This window comes from Pelobates fuscus, chromosome 12 (assembly GCF_036172605.1).
Source record: "Pelobates fuscus isolate aPelFus1 chromosome 12, aPelFus1.pri, whole genome shotgun sequence".
Classification (NCBI taxonomy): domain Eukaryota; kingdom Metazoa; phylum Chordata; class Amphibia; order Anura; family Pelobatidae; genus Pelobates; species Pelobates fuscus.
Genome location: NC_086328.1, coordinates 1499737 through 1520371, shown reverse-complemented (window position 1 = coordinate 1520371; position 20635 = coordinate 1499737). Strand labels below are relative to the sequence as shown.

At 46.6% G+C, this 20635-nt stretch overlaps 1 protein-coding gene across 8 annotated transcripts in view; it reads left to right on the top strand.

Annotated features, from left to right (window-relative positions):
- Positions 1 to 20635, top strand: part of CNGB1 (cyclic nucleotide gated channel subunit beta 1) — a 173790-nt gene that overhangs the window by 53083 nt on the left and 100072 nt on the right. For 6 of the 8 annotated variants that reach the window (XR_010086103.1, XM_063437397.1, XM_063437399.1 and 3 more), the window contains exons 17-18: positions 64 to 195; positions 2692 to 2820. Coding sequence is in view for 7 of the 8 variants with exons in the window: in XM_063437397.1 (XP_063293467.1) it covers positions 64 to 195; positions 2692 to 2820 (261 nt within the window). In the remaining variant the exon portion in view is untranslated. Of the gene's footprint in view, positions 1 to 63; positions 196 to 2691; positions 2821 to 6601; positions 9431 to 20635 lie in introns of those variants that run through there. The other 2 variants (XM_063437401.1, XM_063437400.1) reach the window with 2 other exon arrangements.

The following is a 20635-nucleotide window of genomic DNA, read 5'->3' as shown; positions in this document are numbered from 1 at the left end:
GTGAGGAAGCATCCTGTACCATTTTGTGGGTAACTGAGTGACTCTGTGTACCTTTGTTTGCAGTCTGCCTCCAGCCTCCCAGCCCTGAGGGTGATCTCTTGGTGGAGGATTTGGAAGTTGTGGATAGTGCTGTGAAGCCTGAAGAGGTGACCGCAGAGACCACCACAGACCTGGACACAAGGAACACGCATGAAGGTTGGAAGCAATGCATAAAGCGGATCGTACATGTGTCCACAGCAAGCAGTCTATTTGTGGGGTTCAGCCTCTCCCTTCCTTTTTGTAGCAGAGTACCGGGACATTTTCACCCGAGTATTAGGAAAGCACTTCAACCTTTATTCCCGTAGTTTTTCCATGTGAAAGTGACAGGACATAAAATGCATATATAGAAATACAACTCTCTACACCTGGCAGTCAGCATAGAGAGAGAAGACAGAGGAGCAGCATTATCATGTCATTTCCTAAATCTTTAGTTTAAATGTAAAAGATAATGTGACGGACCGCCTGGCACCCCGACCGGGTACCTCCGTCAATCGCTGATTCCTAGTACTTGCGAGCACCATAAGCACTGCACTGGAACACCATAACCACTGTAAACCCCATGAACTGCCGCAGCTTGGTTGGGGTCTCGCCGTCCTCCACCCACCCTGGACCCAAGACCAGGATCCAGCTTCCAGTGGGTAGACCTCTCCTAGTCCAGAGAGCGTAGCAGGAACAGCTCTTATAAGAGCTAGTGATTATACTCAGGGGAGTATTGTTATTATAGCAATCCCCAGAGTGAATATAGCTCTCCAATTTCCCCAAACATGAGCCAAGACTTCATGAAGGGGTAAACGAATCTCAGTTTAACTGGAGCCACACTTGTGCTTATATGACAATCCCCATGCAAGGGGTATGCCCATATGGACCTGATGGTAGACTGATTTGCAACTTCACAGACCAATAACAATAAAGTTACAAGGCACGACACTCCCACACACAGTACACAATCCCTCCCCTTGGCCTGGGAGGCAATTGGATCAGTAACTTTACTAATCAAATCCAATTATCTCCAAGCACAGGAAAAACATACTTTTTTTTTTTTAAAACACGCCAAAAGAACCCTAAAAATACATAGAACCCCACAAATGCCACATCCCCTGATGGTCCTGATCTGGGTGACCAGCATATTAAAAAATCACCCAGATCAGTTCAGGGGTTCAGGAATTTCCTGGAAGTCTTATTTTTTACCCACCGTGCACATTGTCCTATGCCCAAAGCAGTTCCAGAGAATTAGGGCTAACAGTCGGTCTCTCTGTCTGGAGTACAAAAGTACATAACTCACATAAACAGAGCCTTTTCAAGTGCATTGGGCAAGGTATATTGCAGGGCCCATAGTCCTGAGGCAAGAGGCTGGCCAGCAGGCCCCTCCAAGAACATGTGACGAGGTTCAGTTCGTCACAGATAAATGTAGCATTAACTGAGAAAAGGAAAGATAGTAAGGAAGTCAGGATGTAGCCATGTTCACATAGCCTGACTACGGAGACTGCTCCCTGCAGGGCAAACAAGGCATTTGCCTTGGGTGGCATTTTCCAGGGGGCGGCAAAAAATGCCGCCCCCAAATGCCCAGGGCAAATGTCTTGTTAGCCTCGCGGCTAACAGACATGCCGGGCGGGCGGGCGGCGCTGGCGGGCGACTGGCGAGGGAGCACTTCCTCTGAGCTGTCTGCTCAGCTCCCTCGCGCATCGCAGAGTGAGGCTGGGAGCCAGAATATGACGTCATATTCTGGCTCCCAGCCTCACTCTGCGGCGCGCGAGGGAGCTGAGCAGACAGCTCAGGGGGAGCTCTTCCTCGCCAGCCGCCCGCCAGCAATCAGCCCAGCAGCCAGTGCCGCCCGCCCAGCAGCCACTGGACCACCAGGGAGAAAGAGACCCTCCCCCGAGCATTCCCAAAGGTAAGGAGGCTGGGGGGGAGGTTAAATAAAAAAAAAAAAATGTGTTAGTGTGTGTGTGTGTGTGTCTGACTGTGTGTGTCTGTTAGTGAGTGTGTGTCTGCTAGTGAGTGTGTGTGTGTCTGACTGTGTGTGTGTCTCTGACTGTGTGTGTGTTTGCCTGTTAGTGAGTGTGTGTGTCTGTTAGTGACTGTATGTGTGTCTCTGACGGTGCGAGTGTGTTTGTCTGTTAGTGTGTGTGTGTGTCTGACTGTGTGTGTGTGTGTGTCTGTTAGTGAGTGTGTGTGTGTCTGTTAGTGTGTGTCTCTGACTGTGTGTGTGTGTGTGTCTGTTAGTGAGTGTGTGTGTCTGTTAGTGTGTGTGTCTCTGACTGTGTGTGTGTTTGCCTGTTAGTGTGAGTGTGTGTGTCTGTTAGTGAGTGTGTGTCTGCTAGTGAGTGTGTGTGTGTCTGACTGTGTGTGTGTCTCTGATGGTGTGAGTGTGTGTGTCTGTTAGTGAGTGTGTGTTTTTGTTAGCTAGTGTATGCGTATCGGTCAGTGAATGTGTGTGTGTGTGTGTATTTAGAAGGCGGGGCGGGGGGAAGGGTTGGGGGGGGGGGTGGCTGAGTTTTGTCCTGCCTAGGGCTGCACAAAACCAGGATACACCACTGGCTCCCTGCCCAACCATGGAGACAACCCACATTACTGTGAGGGAGCATCCTGTAGGGTGGGTTCAGAATACCATTTTGTGGGTAACTGAGTGACTCTGTGTACCTTTCTTTTCAGTCTGCCTCCAGCCTCCCAGCCCTGAGGGTGATCTCTTGAAGGATTTGGAAGTTGTGGGTAGTGCTGTGAAGCCTGAAGAGGTGACCGCAGAGTCTACCATAGACCTGGACATGAGGAACACGCATGAAGGTTGGAAGCAGCGCAGTTCTTTATTCCACTACTATTAATAAAACTGCCGAGACATGTACGCTCTTACTATAGGAGTATGGTGACCTTCATTCCCCTGGTGTTCAAAGAGTACCGGGACATTTCCTGTAATACTGGAACCTTAGTTCCTTTAGTATTAGAAGAGTATCGGGACGCTCTTTAGTATCTAATATCTTTAGTTTCATACGGTTGGAGTACTGAGGCCAATAATCTCCAACATTACTTTTTACTGTGACCTGTACCCGTTTAGTATGAGGAGAGAGATGATGTATGGCCTAAGAGAGGCTGACATGTTAATAAAGATAGACAGATAATGAGATAGAAAAATAATTACTCTTTGCTAGATATGAGTCTAAATAAAAGTAAGAGAAGCCAGACTTCTGTAGACGTTTTAACCTGTGAAGCGAAACGTTGTCAGGTCCACTCTTGGTGGAACAAAATCTGCTAGCTACAGAAGTCTGTATTTACAGCTTTTCTTAATTGTATTTCTGTATCCTGAGGGCAGGGCCGGACTGGGAATTAAAAGCAGCCCTGGAAAAAAATTATTTACCAGCCCCATAATGCGTCGCGCCAGCATAGTGTGCAGATACAGAGTTAGAAAAGATAACTTAAAATTAAAATTATTACTCCAACGTGAAAAAAAGCACATATAGGCTTAAAAAAAAAAGAGTGCAGATTTATTTTAAGCAGACGTGCCTTTGCATATAGCCAATGTTTCAGTCCAACTACCATGACATATTAAGGAAAGCTTGGTAATGGGACTGAAATGGTGAATGTATGTAGGGCACAACTGTAAAAAATGACGTTATCTTGTTTATTTTGAGGTCCTGTGGGTGCACTCTTCACTTTAAATATGTTATTGTGCTGGATTATGCACCTAGCAACAAGACTGGGCCAATATCTGCTTATTACATATTGTACATATCAATGAAATTTCTTAGTGTATTATGCATATATAAATGTACATTAATATATGTGTAAATATAATAGGCATAATTATATATATATATACACACATTGCACCCCTCACACATTGCACCACTGCTCCTATACCCTACTACAGCCCCATATCCCAGCAGACCCCAGGTAAGTTGTCAAACTGTACTTAAACGGTTTGACTACTTACTCTGGGAGCGGGTCCCGGCACTCCTGGCACCATACCCACTACACAGAGCAGTAGTGGTTATTGTGCATGGATTATTTCTTTAAATAATCTATAGGTGCCCCTCCTGAGATCAGGCTCTGGATCCGCCACTGATTTATATTATAAATATATATATATTATAAATATATATATTATATATTATAAATATATAATATAATATAATATATATATTATATATTAAATATATAATATATATAATATATATTATATATTATACTATAAATCAGTGGCAGATCCAGAGCCTGATCTCAGGAGGGGCACCTATAGATTATTTAAAGAAATAATCCATGCACAATAACCACTACTGCTCTGTGTAGTGGGTATGGTGCCAGGAGTGCCGGGACCCGCTCCCAGAGTAAGTAGTCAAACCGTTTAAGTACAGTTTGACAACTTACCTGGGGTCTGCTGGGATATGGGGCTGTAGTAGGGTATAGGAGCAGTGGTGCAATGTGTGAGGGGTGCAATGTGTGTGAAAGGTTCAGTGTGTAGGGTGCGTGGGGCAATGTGTGTATGGGTGGCTGTGTGTGTAGGGGAATGTGTGTATGGGGGTCTGTGTGTGTGTATGGGGGGGCAGTGTGTGAATGTGTATGGTGTGTGTGGGCAGTGTTTGTATGGGGCTAGAGTTCACTCTCACCACTTGGACCACCAGGAATCCCTGGTGGTCGCAGTGGTGAGAGTGAACTCTAGCCCGTAGCTCCAGGGCTAGAGTTTCCCTGTGGCACTCTCCCTCCCCCTCTGTCTCTCTCTATTTACGCCTCTTTCTCCCCTTGTGTCTCACTCTCCCCCCTCTGTCTCTTTCTCCCTCCTTTCCCTGTGGCACTCTCCCTCCCCCTCTGTCTCTCTCTATTCGCCCCTCTCTCCCCCCTTGTGTCTCACTCTCCCCCCTCTCCCTGTGGCACTCTCCCCCCCTCTGTCTCTCTCTCTATTCACCCCCCCTGTCTCTCTCTCTCTCTCTATTCACCCCCCCACTGTCTCTCTCTATTCACCCCCCCACTGTCTCTCTCTATTCACCCCCCCACTGTCTCTCTCTCTATTCACCCCCTCTGTCTCTCTCTCTATTCACCCCCCCCCTGTCTCTCTCTCTATTCACCCCCCCTGTCTCTCTCTCTCTATTCCCCCCCCTCTGTCACTCTCTCTCTATTCACCCCCTCTGCCTCTCTCTCTCTCCACCTCCCTCTGTCTCTCTCTCTATTCACCCCACCTCTGTCTCGCTCTCTCTTTTCACCCCCCCCGTCTCTCTTTTCACCCCCCCCCCCTCTGTCTCTCTTTTCACCCCCCCTCTGTCTCTCTTTTCACCCCCCCTCTGTCTCTCTTTTCACCCCCCCTCTGTCTCTCTTTTCACCCCCCCCTCTGTCTCTCTTTTCACCCCCCCCCTCTATCTCTCTTTTCAACCCCCCCTCTGTCTCTCTTTTCACCCCCCCCCCCCCCCCTTGTCTCTCTCTCTATTCACCCCCCCCCACCCACCTGAGAGGAGTCAGGGGGCCGGCCGCATTGCACGCTGCAGCCTCACCGGTCCGGCAGCACTGTTAATGCTGAGGGCTGAAGGGGGAGGGAGCATATCTCTACCATGCTCCCTCGCGGTTCCCACAATCCCCAGCACAGATGCTGCTGGGGATTGTGGGAACCGCGAGGGAGCATGGTAGAGAGACATGCTCCTCCCTCAGCCCTCAGCATTAGGTGTGCCGCCGGACCGGTGAGGCTGCAGCGTGCAATGCGGCCGCCTGCCTGCCGGCCGGCCCCCTCAAAGTGTGTGCCACCGGACCGGCCACCCGGTGGCACATATTGCCAGAGCAGCCCCCAGGAGCCGCGGCCCACCGGGAAATTTCCCGGTATCCCGGTGGGCCAGTCCGGCCCTGCCTGAGGGGCCAGAGGAAGGAAGCATTATGAGCATGTACTCAGCTACTCTTAGTGTCCCTATTCCCTCCATTTGATCTTTAAATAAAATCTAAAGTCTGTACCTGTACTTCTATATTCTTCTTTAAAATAGTGTACTTGGCCAATACGAGGCAAGTAGACCACAGATTCTCGCCTAGTGCAGGTAATGCCTGACACACTAACTAAAATAACACACCGCTTGTAAGGACTTTCATTCAATTCTCATCCAACCATCTAACTGTGTGTCACTTATTGGTGTATGCAGATCTCACAGCATGGACTCCACCAGTAAAACTGGCTGGACAACAGTCAAAATGAGACTGTAAATCAAAAGGGTAGGCTCTGTGTTTTTTGGGTTTAGATGAGGTATTAAATTCCCACGTGTTTAATGTGTGATTAGAAATAAACGGTATGTGTGGCTGGTCCAGGAGAAGTAATTAGCAATATGTACTGCCTAAAATATTTTCAGACTTAGGACACATTAAGAGGAACAATTCTTCAACCTGCAAACTGGTTCACCATCCATGAGATACAATGTTGACCGTGCCAGCACATATATTGTTGCTTGTTCTTCATCATCATTAATGCATTCTAATTAATTAGCTAGATGTACGCGGCCCAGTGTGTGCTTCTGTAATAAGTAAGGCCTGATTGTGGCAGAGAGAGAGAGAGATACGGTTTGTGAGCAACGTGGTAACACAGTGCCCTGCTCCTCCCTTTCAGGGAGAGGCACCGCCGAAGCTCCAGAGGAGTTGAACAGAAATACCTACAACACACCAAGCCTGGATGGGAGTACCAAACAAAATGTCAAGTCGTCTAATGGAGAAAAGCAAATCCTTGTGGAGTCAATGGAAACATACATTGAAACACATGGAGAGAAGGGAAAATCTCAGGAGAACTGTGAACAGAACCAAATTGTTAGTAATGGTTCCAGTTATAAAACCGAGAGTAGAAAGCATCAAGGTGTATGTGAAGACACCAGAAATCTGCTGGAACAGACAGAGAAGATCTTACAGAATGAGGAGGGAGAAGATCAGAAAGCTGAAAACACACAAGTAGCTTTACATGAGCAGTGTATCAGAGAGGGCAATGAGGGTTTTCACAAAAATAAACAATGCCAAATGGAGGACCTTGGAACAAGCTGTACTGAACACAATTGGGAGGTTAGCATGACTTGTCCATCTAGACACTGCCTGCTAGAAGAAAACCATGGGTTCAAACGCATGTGCGAGCCTAATACAGAAAGTAAAATTGACCAGGAGACAAGGATGCATCAGATGGCAGAGACACACTGCCAGCCGCATGATTGTGTAAAGACCTGGTGTTTGGATGAGATGCAATTTCAACCCAACGAGTCAATAATGACTCAGGGTATGTTGAGGGTGGAAGTGCAGATGGAAGAGACTGTGCACACCGCAAGTGAGTGGGTAATTCAATTCCAACCAGTAGAGACTGTGGACACCCAGAGTGAGCGGGAAATACAAACCCAGTCGGAAGAGGTTGCGGACACCCAGAGTGATCGGGAAATACAAACCCAACCAGTAGAGACCATGGACCCCCAGAATGAGTGGGAAATACAAACCCAACCAGATGTGATTGCAGACACCGCAAGTGAGTGGGAAATTCAATCCCAACCAGTAGAGACTGCGGACACACATAGTGAGTGGGAAATACAAACCCAATCAGAAGAGGTTGTGGACACCCAGAGTGATCAGGAAAAACACACTCAACCAGTAGAGACCACGGACACAAAGAATGAGCAGGTAATACAAACCCAACCAGAAGAGGTTGCAGGCACCTTGAGTGAGTGGGAAATACAAACCCAACTAGAAGAGACTGTAGAAACCACAAGTGAGCAGGAAATACAATCCCAACCAGAGGGTACTGGGGATATGCAGAGTGAGCAAGAAATACAAACCCAACCAGAAGAGGTTGCAGACACCCAGAGCGAGTGCAAAATACAAACAAAACCACAAGAGACAGTAGAAACCACAAGTGAGCAGGAAATACAATCCAAACCAGAAGGTACTGCGGACATGCAGAGTGAGCAGGAAATACAATCCCAACCAGAAGGTACTGCGGACATGCAGAGTGAGCAGGAAATACAATCCCAACCAGAAGGTTTTGCGGACATGCAGAGTGAGCAGGAAATGCAATCCCAACCAGAAGGTACTGCGGACATGCAGAGTGAGCGGGAAATGCAATCCCAACCAGAAGGTACTGCGGACATGCAGAGTGAGCAGGAAATGCAATCCCAACCAGAAGGTACTGCGGACATGCAGAGTGAGCAGGAAATACAATCCCAACCAGAAGGTACTGCGGACATGCAGAGTGAGCAGGAAATACAATCCCAACCAGAAGGTACTGCGGACATGCAGAGTGAGCAGGAAATGCAATCCCAACCAGAAGGTACTGCGGACATGCAGAGTGAGCAGGAAATGCAATCCCAACCAGAAGGTACTGCGGACATGCAGAGTGAGCAGGAAATGCAATCCCAACCAGAAGGTACTGCGGACATGCAGAGTGAGCAGGAAATGCAATCCCAACCAGAAGGTACTGCGGACATGCAGAGTGAGCAGGAAATACAATCCCAACCAGAAGGTACTGCGGACATGCAGAGTGAGAAGGAAATACAATCCCAACCAGAAGAGACTGTAGAAACCATGAGTAAGCAGGAAATACAAACCTAACCAGAAGAGACTGCAGACTCTCAGAGTGAGCGGGAAATACAATCTCATGATGCTGGTGATGTATCAACTTTCTTTGCAGTAGAGATTGACCAACAAAACTATTTAGTAAAAACCATAATAAAACAAACTAAGGAAGGAAATCATTCTAATGAGCAGAAGATCCAACTCGAAGTTCTACAATTCCAGTCTGATGGGATGTTGATAGACACAAGTGAAGCAGTGGGAATACAAACTACAGAGATTATTCAATTATTCAGTGAGATGGACAGAGAGACCCACCACGAGGTGGACATACAGATCCAAACTAAAGAGAGCCATATACAGACTGAGGACTCGCTGTGCGAAAATAAAGACAGACGGATTTTGTCTTGTGACCACGATGATCAAACTGTACAAACAGAGGAAAGAGAGACTCAAACTGAGGACCGGCCAAGTCCACCTCTGGAGATAGAGGTTCTACGTGAGGACGAGGACACTGAATGCAGAAGCTTCAGGGTGAGTCTAGAAGACCAGATTTCTATTCCCACCGAGGATGAAGTAAAATGCAGTGCACGTGACAAAAAGAACATTTTGGTGCAGAATGGACAAATTACAACAGAGCAGGACAGTGGAAGTCCTGAATCTACTCAGGAAAGCTTGCGCCACGCTGAAGTGGCCATAACAGTCCATGAGGGCGAGAGACCATTACTACTTGTAGAAGACACAAAGACAGAGTCCAAAGGCAACTTAATTGTAGATAAGCTTGCAGATAAACTAGAAATAATTGAGAAAAGAAAAATGGAAGAAACCAGTGAAAAAAGGAAGAAGAACCTCTCTGAAGCCGGACCCCTTACCATCACTGCAGAGTTGTCAGAAACAGAAGGTATGAGAGACCAACAACACAATGAACAATACTGTGTCACATGGAATAGACTAGTAAACCTGTTGATAATGTGATAGCCTTGTCCTGAGTGGGTTTTAAAGGCTGAGGTTTTCCCTATAATATGGTGTGTGGAGGGATTCTGCCTCTGGTGCTCACATTCTATACCTCTCTCTAGGTATCTTATTGTGTGATCCCAGAGCACATCCAAGTTTATCAAATATACTATGTTTATACTGTAAATCCCAGGACACATCAAATATACTACGTTCTCCTCTTGAAGAGTCCCAGGGCACATCAAATATACTAGGCATGTGCATGGGAAAAATTTTCGGTTCGGCATTCCGAAATTCGGGACTTCGGCAATTCGGCATTTCGGAACTTCGCAACTTCGGCACTTCGACACTTCGGAACTTCTCTTGCAGCCGCTTGGTAGATAACTCCCTAATTCCCATGGTATTGTTATGGTACTTTTTGAAAGTAAACCAAAATGTTCAAAGTCTATCTGTTCCTGTCCAAATCAATAAATTAAATTGCGTATATACGCTGAAGTAATTAAGTCTGACACACGAGGTTCAGGTTAAAATAACTTCGAGAAAGTTTATTGGCAAGTGAAGTAAAAGCGGGCGCGCAGGCCCTTTTAAGAGGCATTTTGCGTCATCATTGATTATTAGAATATCAGCAAATAAACATCATCAATTGGATTAATTGTTAAGTGACGGAGTTAGTGTCTTACCTATTGGTTAGTAAAATTAAGAGGTTAGTCCCGTGCCCACCCATCAGAGGTGGGATTATTCTGGACACGGGTGGGGGACAAGGGGGTCCTAAGCGTCATTTTACACGGTCAATGATATCAGGCTTTATGTCCAGGTGCAAGGTCTCTTATGAATAGAACATTTCATTACTACTGTGTTCTGTGGCCTTCAAACTGTACTATCTTACAAGCTCTAAGGAGTAGCCAGCAAGTCTTAAGGAGTAGCCAGCACCTCCTGGTACTTGTCCTTGAAGGAAACACAGTCTTTGTCTACTGTATTAATTGGGTTGAGAAGTTCAGTCACGTAATGTAGTTTTAAAATGAACAAGTTAAGTCATGAGGACAAAATGGAGGATTGAAGAAGTCAGGTTAGGAGGACAAAATGGAGGACGAAGTCACAGTATAAAGTTAAAATGGAGTTAGTACAATAATTCAATACAAGTACAATAAAGATTTTTTTAATAATTCCACATCAGTCCCCCCTATGAAATGTTAGATTCTAAGAGATAAAACTTTATTATGTTAGTATCAGAAGACGTGTTAACCCAAAGGCACAGAAACCCCGTGGCCGCTAGCTAGATGTTAATGCAAAGTGCAAGGCTGTCCCTAGATCTGACCCTAATAGGCTAACCATCCGTCAGTATGGCTCTCGAACGCTTCACACCCAAGGGTATCCCATGGCAGCTAACCCACCACTTCTCCACATGGGGCCTTTACCATTCACTGACAGATGCTGTCCCTAATCTAGTCCCTTCCTAGAATTCCTGCACTTTATCAACAAAGGGGATAAGTTGCAGCGGCAGACAGGGTGAGTTGATGTCTTGAAATTCTTGGTCATCAACTTCGAGATGGGTAAAAGCGGGTGCCGCTTGGTCAACAGTCTTCATGAGGGATTTTCTCAGACATGGGAGGACACAACAAAAGAGAAGAGCAAAAATAAAAAGAAAAATTAGTATAGCCATACCAATCTGCATTAAAGCCTTTTGCCATCCTGTCATCCAACCAAACCATCTTTCCCAGGGATCTTTTATCCCAGAATTCCTTTTTAACTCTTCAGACAGGTCATTTAATTTTTCTATAGCTAGTGTGACTTTACCATTAGGGCCTGTGTTTTCTGGGATGTAGGTACAACATGTCATAGTGTCGGGCAAAATCTTACAAACCCCTCCTTTTTCGGCTAAGATCATATCTAGGGCCATCCTATTCTGAAAAGTCATTTGGGATGTGGCCTGTAACTGTTCGGCCAACCCCTGGAGGGCGTCTCTGGTGTAATTGACAAAACGCTGTTGATTATAATAAATGTAATTTATCCAATTTAGATTCTTGTTTGCGGTAACTATGGTAAAAATTGATTCAAATCCTGCAGTAACTTCATCCCTAGCTTTAAACTCATTGGGCACCCCCCTGGGCACTCCAATGGCATCAATATATACATGAGGATCAAAACTTCCTTTCACTGGGGCGTCACGTTTAACCTTAGTGTGGCTGAACTCATGGGTGTTGAGGTGTGTGTCAGAAATAATATGTATAGGCATGATGGCCTTAGTCAAAGTACACTCTCCCCACCATTCTGTGTCCATTCTGGATCTCAGCTGTAAATCCCCACACAACCAGTAAATGTCTCCTAGTGACCTAGTATGGTGTTGCAGCAAGCGTACAGGAACAGTTCTGTATGTAGCACAATAACCTTTGGAAAAGTTACCCACAAATTTACCAATACCATCGTACATGGCATAGCAAGTGTAATTACCTTTATATACGGTAATACCATCAGGGGGTTTGACATCGTTGGCTAGGAGAGGATACTCCTTTGTCCATGCAATACATATGGACCTGTTAAAATTATAGTGATAGGCAAAAAGGCTTAAAATACATTCTTCTATATCTACAGGTAGGATTAAAGGTACGGTACCTAGGTGAGGCCGGGCACCGCCACACACGTAACATGCAGTTCTATTATGCTTATTAGCATTATATTTCATCCATTCTAACCATAAGTTTACATCATTAAAACCTGTTTCAGCGGCCATGGTATCTTCAAAAGTGGGGTTAGCAATGGCCATCATGTCTTGAAAGGTCTGGATATGAGGTTTTAATGGGTTAGGGACCATATGGGTGGCCCCTTGCCACTCAGAAGAGTTGCACATATCTTTAAGGTAGAAATGCCCTAACTTTTTATAGGAACCCTTTTTCCAATACATCCCCATCACATACTGGTCTGCATCTGTTGGGCTTGGATGCTCAATATTAAGAATTAATTTCATTGGTGTACTCCCCCCGGGCTTTCTCAAAGTCATCCTCTGGAGAAGGGATCTACCATGATCATCTACTTTAGATACGGCACTTTTTGGTTTGTAACCCCAGGCAGGCCCGGCATTCCATCCCGCCGCCCCCCAGTGATCACAATTGTGCCCCCATTGTTTGTCAACTACACAAACATATGGGTCTTTCGAATGAGGGATATCTCTATAGATGCTCTGGATTTGTGGTGTGGGAAATGGGCATTCTACAATATCACAGTAGTCAAAGGTATAAGTAGCCACCTGGGTGCATGATGAATTATACCAGAAGGTGTACCCACTAATGTCTTTGGTAATGGCTACTTGCTGGGCCTTCATAAGGCTAATTAAGGAGAAGATGTACCAGAGATACATGTTTGTGCGATATTCGCTTCCTCTGGGGCAGGAGATTTCTTACAGTGGGAAGCGTGGATCCAATTTGGCCTACCGGCCAATTTGACGGAGGTTGCGGTAATCAGGAGAACTTGGAATGGACCGTCAAATCTTGGTTCCAGGGTATTTTTCCGCACAAACTTCTTGACCAGGACCCAATCTCCGGGAAGTAGGTTATGGGAACCTGTATCCAATTCGGGATCTGGAATTGAAGAGAAAACTTGGGCATGTATTTTGTTTAGCACATTTGCAAGTTCAGTTACATAGTCTACTAAAACATCTGATTGGAGTTGCAACTGCTGCGGATAATAACAACCTAGTCTGGGTGCTGTCCCAAATAGAACCTCATATGGGGACAGTGAATGCTTCCCTCTAGGTGTGTGCCTAACACTAAATAGAGCTATTGGTAGGCTTTCTGGCCAGGGCATCTTTGTTTCTTGTGACATTTTTAACATTCTAGTTTTTAGGGTGCCATTCATGCGCTCCACTTTACCACTACTTTGTGGGTGGTAAGGGGTGTGGAAGGCTAGAGTCACCCCTAGAGCAGTCCAAATTTCTTTAGTCACAGTTGCTGTAAAGGCTGGGCCTTGATCACTCTCAATAACTTCTGGGAGTCCGAATCTACATACAATATCTGTAAGTAGGCGCTTTGCGGTTGTTTTTGCAGTGATATTGGCCACTGGGTAGGCTTCTGGCCAGCCTGAGAACATGTCCACTATTACTAGTGCATATTCATGGGGCCCACTCTTGGGCATTTGGATGTGGTCAATTTGAATCCGCTGGAAAGGGTACATGGGCTTTGCCAGGTGTTTCGCAGGTACTTTAACTGGTCTTCCTGGATTGCATTTTGCACAAATGACACAGGCCTTGCAGAAGCTATTGATCAATGTTGTGATTCCAGGTGCTTCATAATACTTCTGTATGAGGGCGGCCATCAATTCTTTTGACAGGTGTGCAGGCCCATGTGCCCATTGGACAACTGCTGGATACAAATTTCTGGGAAGACAAAATTTGAAGTTGTTGTAATATATTCCGTCCTTTTGGACAGCTCCTTTCTTTTTCCATTTCTGGACTTCTTCAGGAGTGACTGCAGCTTGCTGTTCTTGTAAAATTCGCAAATCAGTAGGAAGAGTTTGCAGGGCAAAAATAGGGACTTCTTCTTCTTGTCCGGACACTTCTTCATCCACTTCCTGCAAATCCCTGGCCGCTAACTTAGCAGCCTGATCAGCCAAATGGTTGCCCTTTGCTTCATCTGTATCCAATTTCCCATGGGCCTTTACTTTCAAAACGGCCACTTCTTTGGGGAGTAGGAGGGCATCCATTAGCTCCTTGATTGCAGTGCTGTGTTTGACTGGTGTACCGGCGGTGGTAAGAAATCCTCTAGTCTTCCAAATTAGGCCGAAGTCATGTGCCACGCCTAGAGCATATCTTGAATCTGTATAGATGTTGGCACGTTTTCCTTCGGAAATTTTGCAGGCTGAAGTCAGAGCCTGTAATTCAGCTTCTTGTGCAGACATTGCTGGTGGTAAGGATGATGATTTAATAACTTCATCTGTTGTGGTTACGGCATATCCTGTATGATATGTTCCTCCTTCATCGGCATATCTCGATCCGTCCACAAACAGGGTAAAATCCGGATCTGGTAATGGGTTCTCATGCACAGTTGGTAAGTGCACTGTTTCCATTTTCATCTGTTCAAAACAGTCATGAGGTGTTTCTGGGTCATAATCATTCTTTATGACCAGATCTTGAAATTCCTTTTCCAGGAAATGGCGTGGCCATGCTTCTAGAAGGTCAGTTGTTGGGTATTTGACAATACCATTTTCCTGTAGCTGTTCTTCATTCATGGTGGCCCATAGTTTTGCCATGGGCCCAAGATCATTCCATGACCTTGTCTTCAACTTGGTAACAGGAATATGTGGGATAGCAGTATCCCAATGACGGTAAAGGTAGTTAAGTTGTTGAGGTAGCTGGATCAAGACCATACTATTGCCGTCAGAGTCACAATAGAAGTCTTGTGCAGTAAGCTTTACATCGGTCCGGTGGTAAAGCTCATCTTCATAGCAAGGTTCAGGGGTAATGTTTGGTTTGTACCACGTGGTGCAGAAGGCGTGATCTGGGCCTTCACAGAGAGGTTTTTCACCTTCATAAAATGTCAAATGTGGATGCATGACTTTCCTGATACATCCACAGAGCAGGTGAATGTAGGTTTCATCCGTGATAAATCCATAGTAGATACCCCCCTCAGGGAGTGGAAGAAGAGTGGACGGATTAAGCACCTGACATCTTTGGATGGAAATGTTGTCAGGCAAAAGAAGATGACACTGTAAGCGCAGGTGTCTGGCTGGAGACACGTGCTTGAGCTGGACTTGGTTGATGATGGCAGAGATGTCATGAGGGGCCAAAACAACCAGAGGGTGGCCAAGGACCAGGTCTGAGGTCTTCTCTATGAGTTCTCTCGCAGCAAAAACAGCCCTGAGACAGGAAGGAGTCCCTCTGGCCACAATGTCCAGTTGACATGAGAAATATCCAATAGGCCTCTGGCGGCCTCTTAAGTCATTAGTTTGGGTGAGCACTCCTGTTGCGTGGCCTTGTCTTTCAGAGACAAACAATTTGAAAGTTTTGGAGTAGTCAGGGAGGCCCAAGGCAGGAGCAGAAGCAATGGCTCGTTTGAGAGCATTAAAATTGTCCATAGCTTCTTTAGTTAAACAGAAAGGGTCAGACTTAAGTGCGTCATAGAGAGGTTGCATGAGCAGAGAGGCTTCTGGGATCCATGCTCTGCAGTAGGAAATGAGGCCTAGGAAGGCATGAAGAGACTTAGAAGTCCTTGGAGGCGGAATATCCAGCACAGCTCTTACCCGGTCCCGAGTAAGATGTCTGGTACCTTGAGATAGGCAGTGTCCAAGGAAAATTACTGAAGGTTGGCAGAACTGTAGCTTGATGAGCGAAGCTTTGCATCCTTGTTCTGCCAAATAACAAAGCAGACTAATTGAGCACTCTTCGGTAGTGGGTATGTCATCTCCACAGAGCAGCAAATCATCCACATACTGAAGCAGAACAACTTCTGGGTGCTCGGCTTGCCATGGGTCAAGGATGGTGGCCATGGCCTTTGCAAATTGACTTGGTGAATTTTGTGCCCCTTGGGGCATGACAGTCCAGGTATACTGTTGCATCTCATGAGTGAAAGCAAACAGATATTGGCAGGATGGGTCCAGTGGGACACTGAAAAAAGCATTTGCTAGGTCAATAACTGTGAAGAATTTTGCAGATGGTGGGACTCCAGAGAGCAGAGTATGAGGATTTGGTACAAGAGGGGTGTCCAGGACTGTAGCTTCATTAACAGCACGGAGATCCTGAACCATCCTGTACTTCTCTGGCTCACCCTTCGGAGTTTTCTTTTTCACAGGAAATAACGGGGTGTTGCATTCAGATTTACATTTGACAAGGGCACCCTTCTCCAAGAGTGCCTTAATGTGGACAGAAATTGCAGCAGACTGTGCTGGTTTTAATGGATATTGTGGTTTTCTTGGTAATTTAGCTCCTGAAATAAGCTTTACCACCACAGGGGGAACATTTAGGTGACCTATGTCCTCTGGGCCTGAGGACCATAACTTTGCGGGCACCTGTGTTTTTAATTCCTCTGGGAAATTGGACCTTAATTCTGCTGTCTCCTCACGGGGCTTTTCTAAATGCAGCATCAGAGGCAAAGAGCATAGGGCTGAAGTGTCTGATACAGACAGAGGTGTAAACATTTCTACCTGCCCATCCGGGGTAAAGGTGATGGATGCTTGCAGGCGTGAGAGAACATCAGCACCTAACAGGTTAATTGGGCATGTGGAGGATACTACAAAGCGAGCGAGCAGGCTAGAACCAACTCGTAGTGGAGTTGTTAGAGGGCTATGTCTCGGTTGGCCATCCACTCCAACACAAGAGACATCAATATTTGACAGAAAAGATGGGTCTGGCAAGTCTTGTTCTCGTAGAACACTACGGGCTGCACCTGTGTCAACTAGAAATGTGGTGGGGTGGCCTTCAATGGGCAAAGTCACTGTGGCAAGTGGCCCCCCCTTATCCCCTGTAGACACTGCCATTACAGGGGTTACAGACACAGGCTTGCCAGTTTCCTATTCATCGGGTTCCTCAACTATTGGGACCCCTTTTTCGGTCTTAGTGACCGGGGCAGGTCTGGATGGCTTTCTTATCTCTCTTTTGGGTTCCGGGCAATCACTTTTAAAATGACCTTTAGCTTTGCAATTAAAGCAGAAGCTATCCTCTGGTCTGGTGCCCCTGGAAACAGGGATACTGCGTGATACCATAAGAGGAGCAGAGCTTGGCCTTTTGGGGGTCTGGGCAGATTCTAGGCCCCTAGCGACTAAAAGCAGGGTATCCAGGGGTACAACCTTATATTCAGGGCGTGCAGCAATAATTCCCTTGCGTATAGAGTCTTTAACGCCTTGGACAAACGCACCTGACAGCATTTGTGAATGAATTTTGTCAGTAAGATCAAACCCCAAATCTGTGAACATTTGATACAGTCTTGCATGAAACTTTTCCACTGATTCTCCTTTTTCTTGAACAACATCAGTAAGGCCAGCAGCCTGATCTGCAAGTTTGTCCTTAGCCCATTCTCTTAATTGGGTGCAAAAGGTTACCCCGGAGGGGTAATCAACATCACTGGAAAGCAGATCTGTACTGAGGTGACGGGCCATACTTGGCCAATAGGCATCCCCTGCTTTAATAGCACAAATGCTGAGTAGATCACGCCATGCGGCGGAATAAGTCTTTTGAATTTGAACTATCCCTCGGTAAAAAGGCATAGGCTGTTTTTCTGGGTCGGGGAGCGATTTCATTAATGCGCTAGCTTGAGTGGGGTTAAAGGCAACATATTTAGAAGGGGCCTGTTCTCCCCGACCCTTGTGGCCAAAAGGGTCATCGATAGAACGGTGAGTTGGGGCTCCCGCGGCAAGCTCCGATGAGACATGGGACACCCTGTCCATCTCGTCATCATCGAATTCTATGATATTGGCTCTTTTGCGTGGTGCAGGGCCCGAATGAGGTGAAAGGATCGGTGGTTGGGAACGAGCCCCAGATGCAGGGGTGGCTAGTGAGTCATAACCTGGGGATAGGTAGTCACCGGGGATTACCGGCATCAGGGCCGAACTGGGGGCCGCCATATTGGTGGCCGGAGAAGGTGCTACATTAGGGTTAAGGGAAGAAGCGGCGGCCATGTTGGAAGAGGGCACATCCGGGGCAGACTGTGTCGGACTGGGCATGACCGGGACCTGGGGAGTGGCTTGGGGAAGGGGTAGTGGATATCCGGGATAGGGCAGAGTCATGGGATACGGGAAGGGGTAGGGCCAGGCTGGGGAGGGGAAGGAGGTGGGGTATTGGACTGGGGTGGAGATGGGAGGGGGAGGAGTCGGGGCGAGGGTGGAAGAGGTGGTTAGTTGGGCGGATGAGGAGGGGAGGGGGTCATGAACGGAGAGGGAGCGTAGGGAAGGAATGGCAGATGAAATGTTAGGGGGAGGTACAGCAGGTAGCGTAGGGATGGACGAGGATGATGGGAATGTTAGGGACGGGGAGGGGGAAAAGAAAGATCCATCAGAATTCAGGACCGGGCAAACAGGGGAGGTGGCGGGATGAGTGTTAGGAGCGGGGAACATAGTCAGCTGGCTATCACCTACTGCTGACTGAACCTTGGGGATAGACGTCCCCTGGGCGCCACTTTGGGGCGCTGGCTGAGGGTAGACCCCAGCAACGCAATTCTGATGATACACAAACAATTTCACACCCTTGTGATTTATTTCTTCCTCAACCCAACCTTCTAGCTGAATAGCCTTCGCTACTCTGTACCATGCTTCAGCAGTCTTTAATAAACCATTATCTGTAAGCTTGCCTTTCATTTCTGCCAGTAACTTACGCCAACTTTCTGGTTGCAATCTTCCACCCGTTGGTACAGTAATTTTACATACTTTTGCAATCTTTACAACACCTTTAACCATCTCCTCACCCTCTCTGTTTTCTACCAAATCACATGCTAACCAGCCCTTATTGGGCTTGCTTAAATCCTGCCCCATAATCCCTTTACCCCTATACCAGCGTCCTAGATATAGGGAGAGAGAAGGAAAACGGAACAAGAACGTCTACAATGCTCGACTGCCACCCGAGAACCGTAAAACTTTCTCAGGTGCGTCTTCCCAAAACGTAGACTAGTCACTGAATCCGCCTACCCGGGGTGGTAGACACGGATTGGAGCGAGGTGAGAAGTGTGTGACCAATCACTTCTCCTTCAAGAGGAATGGGAGTGGATAGTATAATAATATAGGAAGTACAGAAAAGATGAAAGGCAAGGAAAATCCTTAGAGACAGACACAGGAGTTCATGAGACTCCTATTAACCAAACAAGACAACAATACAGTTGAAATACAGTGCATGCATCACAATTCAAATGAAATCAACAATAATTCCTTTCCTTTACTCGTGTGCTTACTCCAAAGTCACCTCCCTCAATCCCGTAGTATCTTACTACCAACGGCCAAGGATAACAGCTAACACCGGTCCGAAATCCATATGCCTCCCTCGTCACAGCAGCCCACTCGTAGTGTCTGCGCTACCCTCACCCTTGTAGTGCCCCTATAAAGACCCACTTTATAAGTCCCACTACTCCGTGGTGATGAAGACAGCAATGCCTGCCCGAATTCACACACCACAAAATAAAAATTGGAATGGCTCCAGCTCAGCGCTCAAAGCTGGAGGGTACCACCACTCTGCAAGCAGAGTAACGTGCACAGAGAAGCTAGCTAGGCTATCAAAGTGACACAAGAAGGATCCCCAGGAAACTATGAGTCTACACAATCTCCACAGATCCAACACACCTCTTTTTCCCTACAGCCCCAGCCACGAGGCTCCTAAAAGAGTTAAACAGGAAAAGATGACCCCCAGGAACACATCCACAGGTCAACCCCCCTTTTTCCCTACAACCACAGCACAGTGGTTCCTAAAAGGAGTAAAACAGGCAACAGAAGACCTAGGCAAATCCCCTCAGGTCCACCCCCCTTTATCCCAAAAGAGGTAAAATACAAACAGATAAACAGACAAACCGAAGACCCAGGCAAATCCCCTCAGGTCCACCCCCCTTTATCCCAAAAAGGGGAAAACAAGCAAGACAGAACCCCAGGCAAAACCCCTGCAGGTCCACCCCCCCTTTATCTCAAAATGGGGAAACAAGCAAACAATTCAAACACACCCAGGCAACAGATAGACTAAAATGCAGGTAAACAAGTGAGTAACGAGACACCGGGCAAGATATTACCTGTCTTTGATGTCCTCCCGGGAAGCAGTCACAGACACGTGGACGGGTCAATCAAAGGGGCCGGAACGTACCGGTGGCTCTGCAGAAGTCTCTACCGTGTATCTGGAGGTGATCAATCTCCCTTCCTTCCCCCTGGATTCCTCCGTCCACCCTTGTCTTCCTTAGGACGGCTCACCGGCCGGACATAGCCCGATGCCCCACGTTGGGCGCCAAGTTGTTATGGTACTTTTTGAAAGTAAACCAAAATGTTCAAAGTCTATCTGTTCCTGTCCAAATCAATAAATTAAATTGCGTATATACGCTGAAGTAATTAAGTCTGACACACGAGGTTCAGGTTAAAATAACTTCGAGAAAGTTTATTGGCAAGTGAAGTAAAAGCGGGCGCGCAGGCCCTTTTAAGAGGCATTTTGCGTCATCATTGATTATTAGAATATCAGCAAATAAACATCATCAATTGGATTAATTGTTAA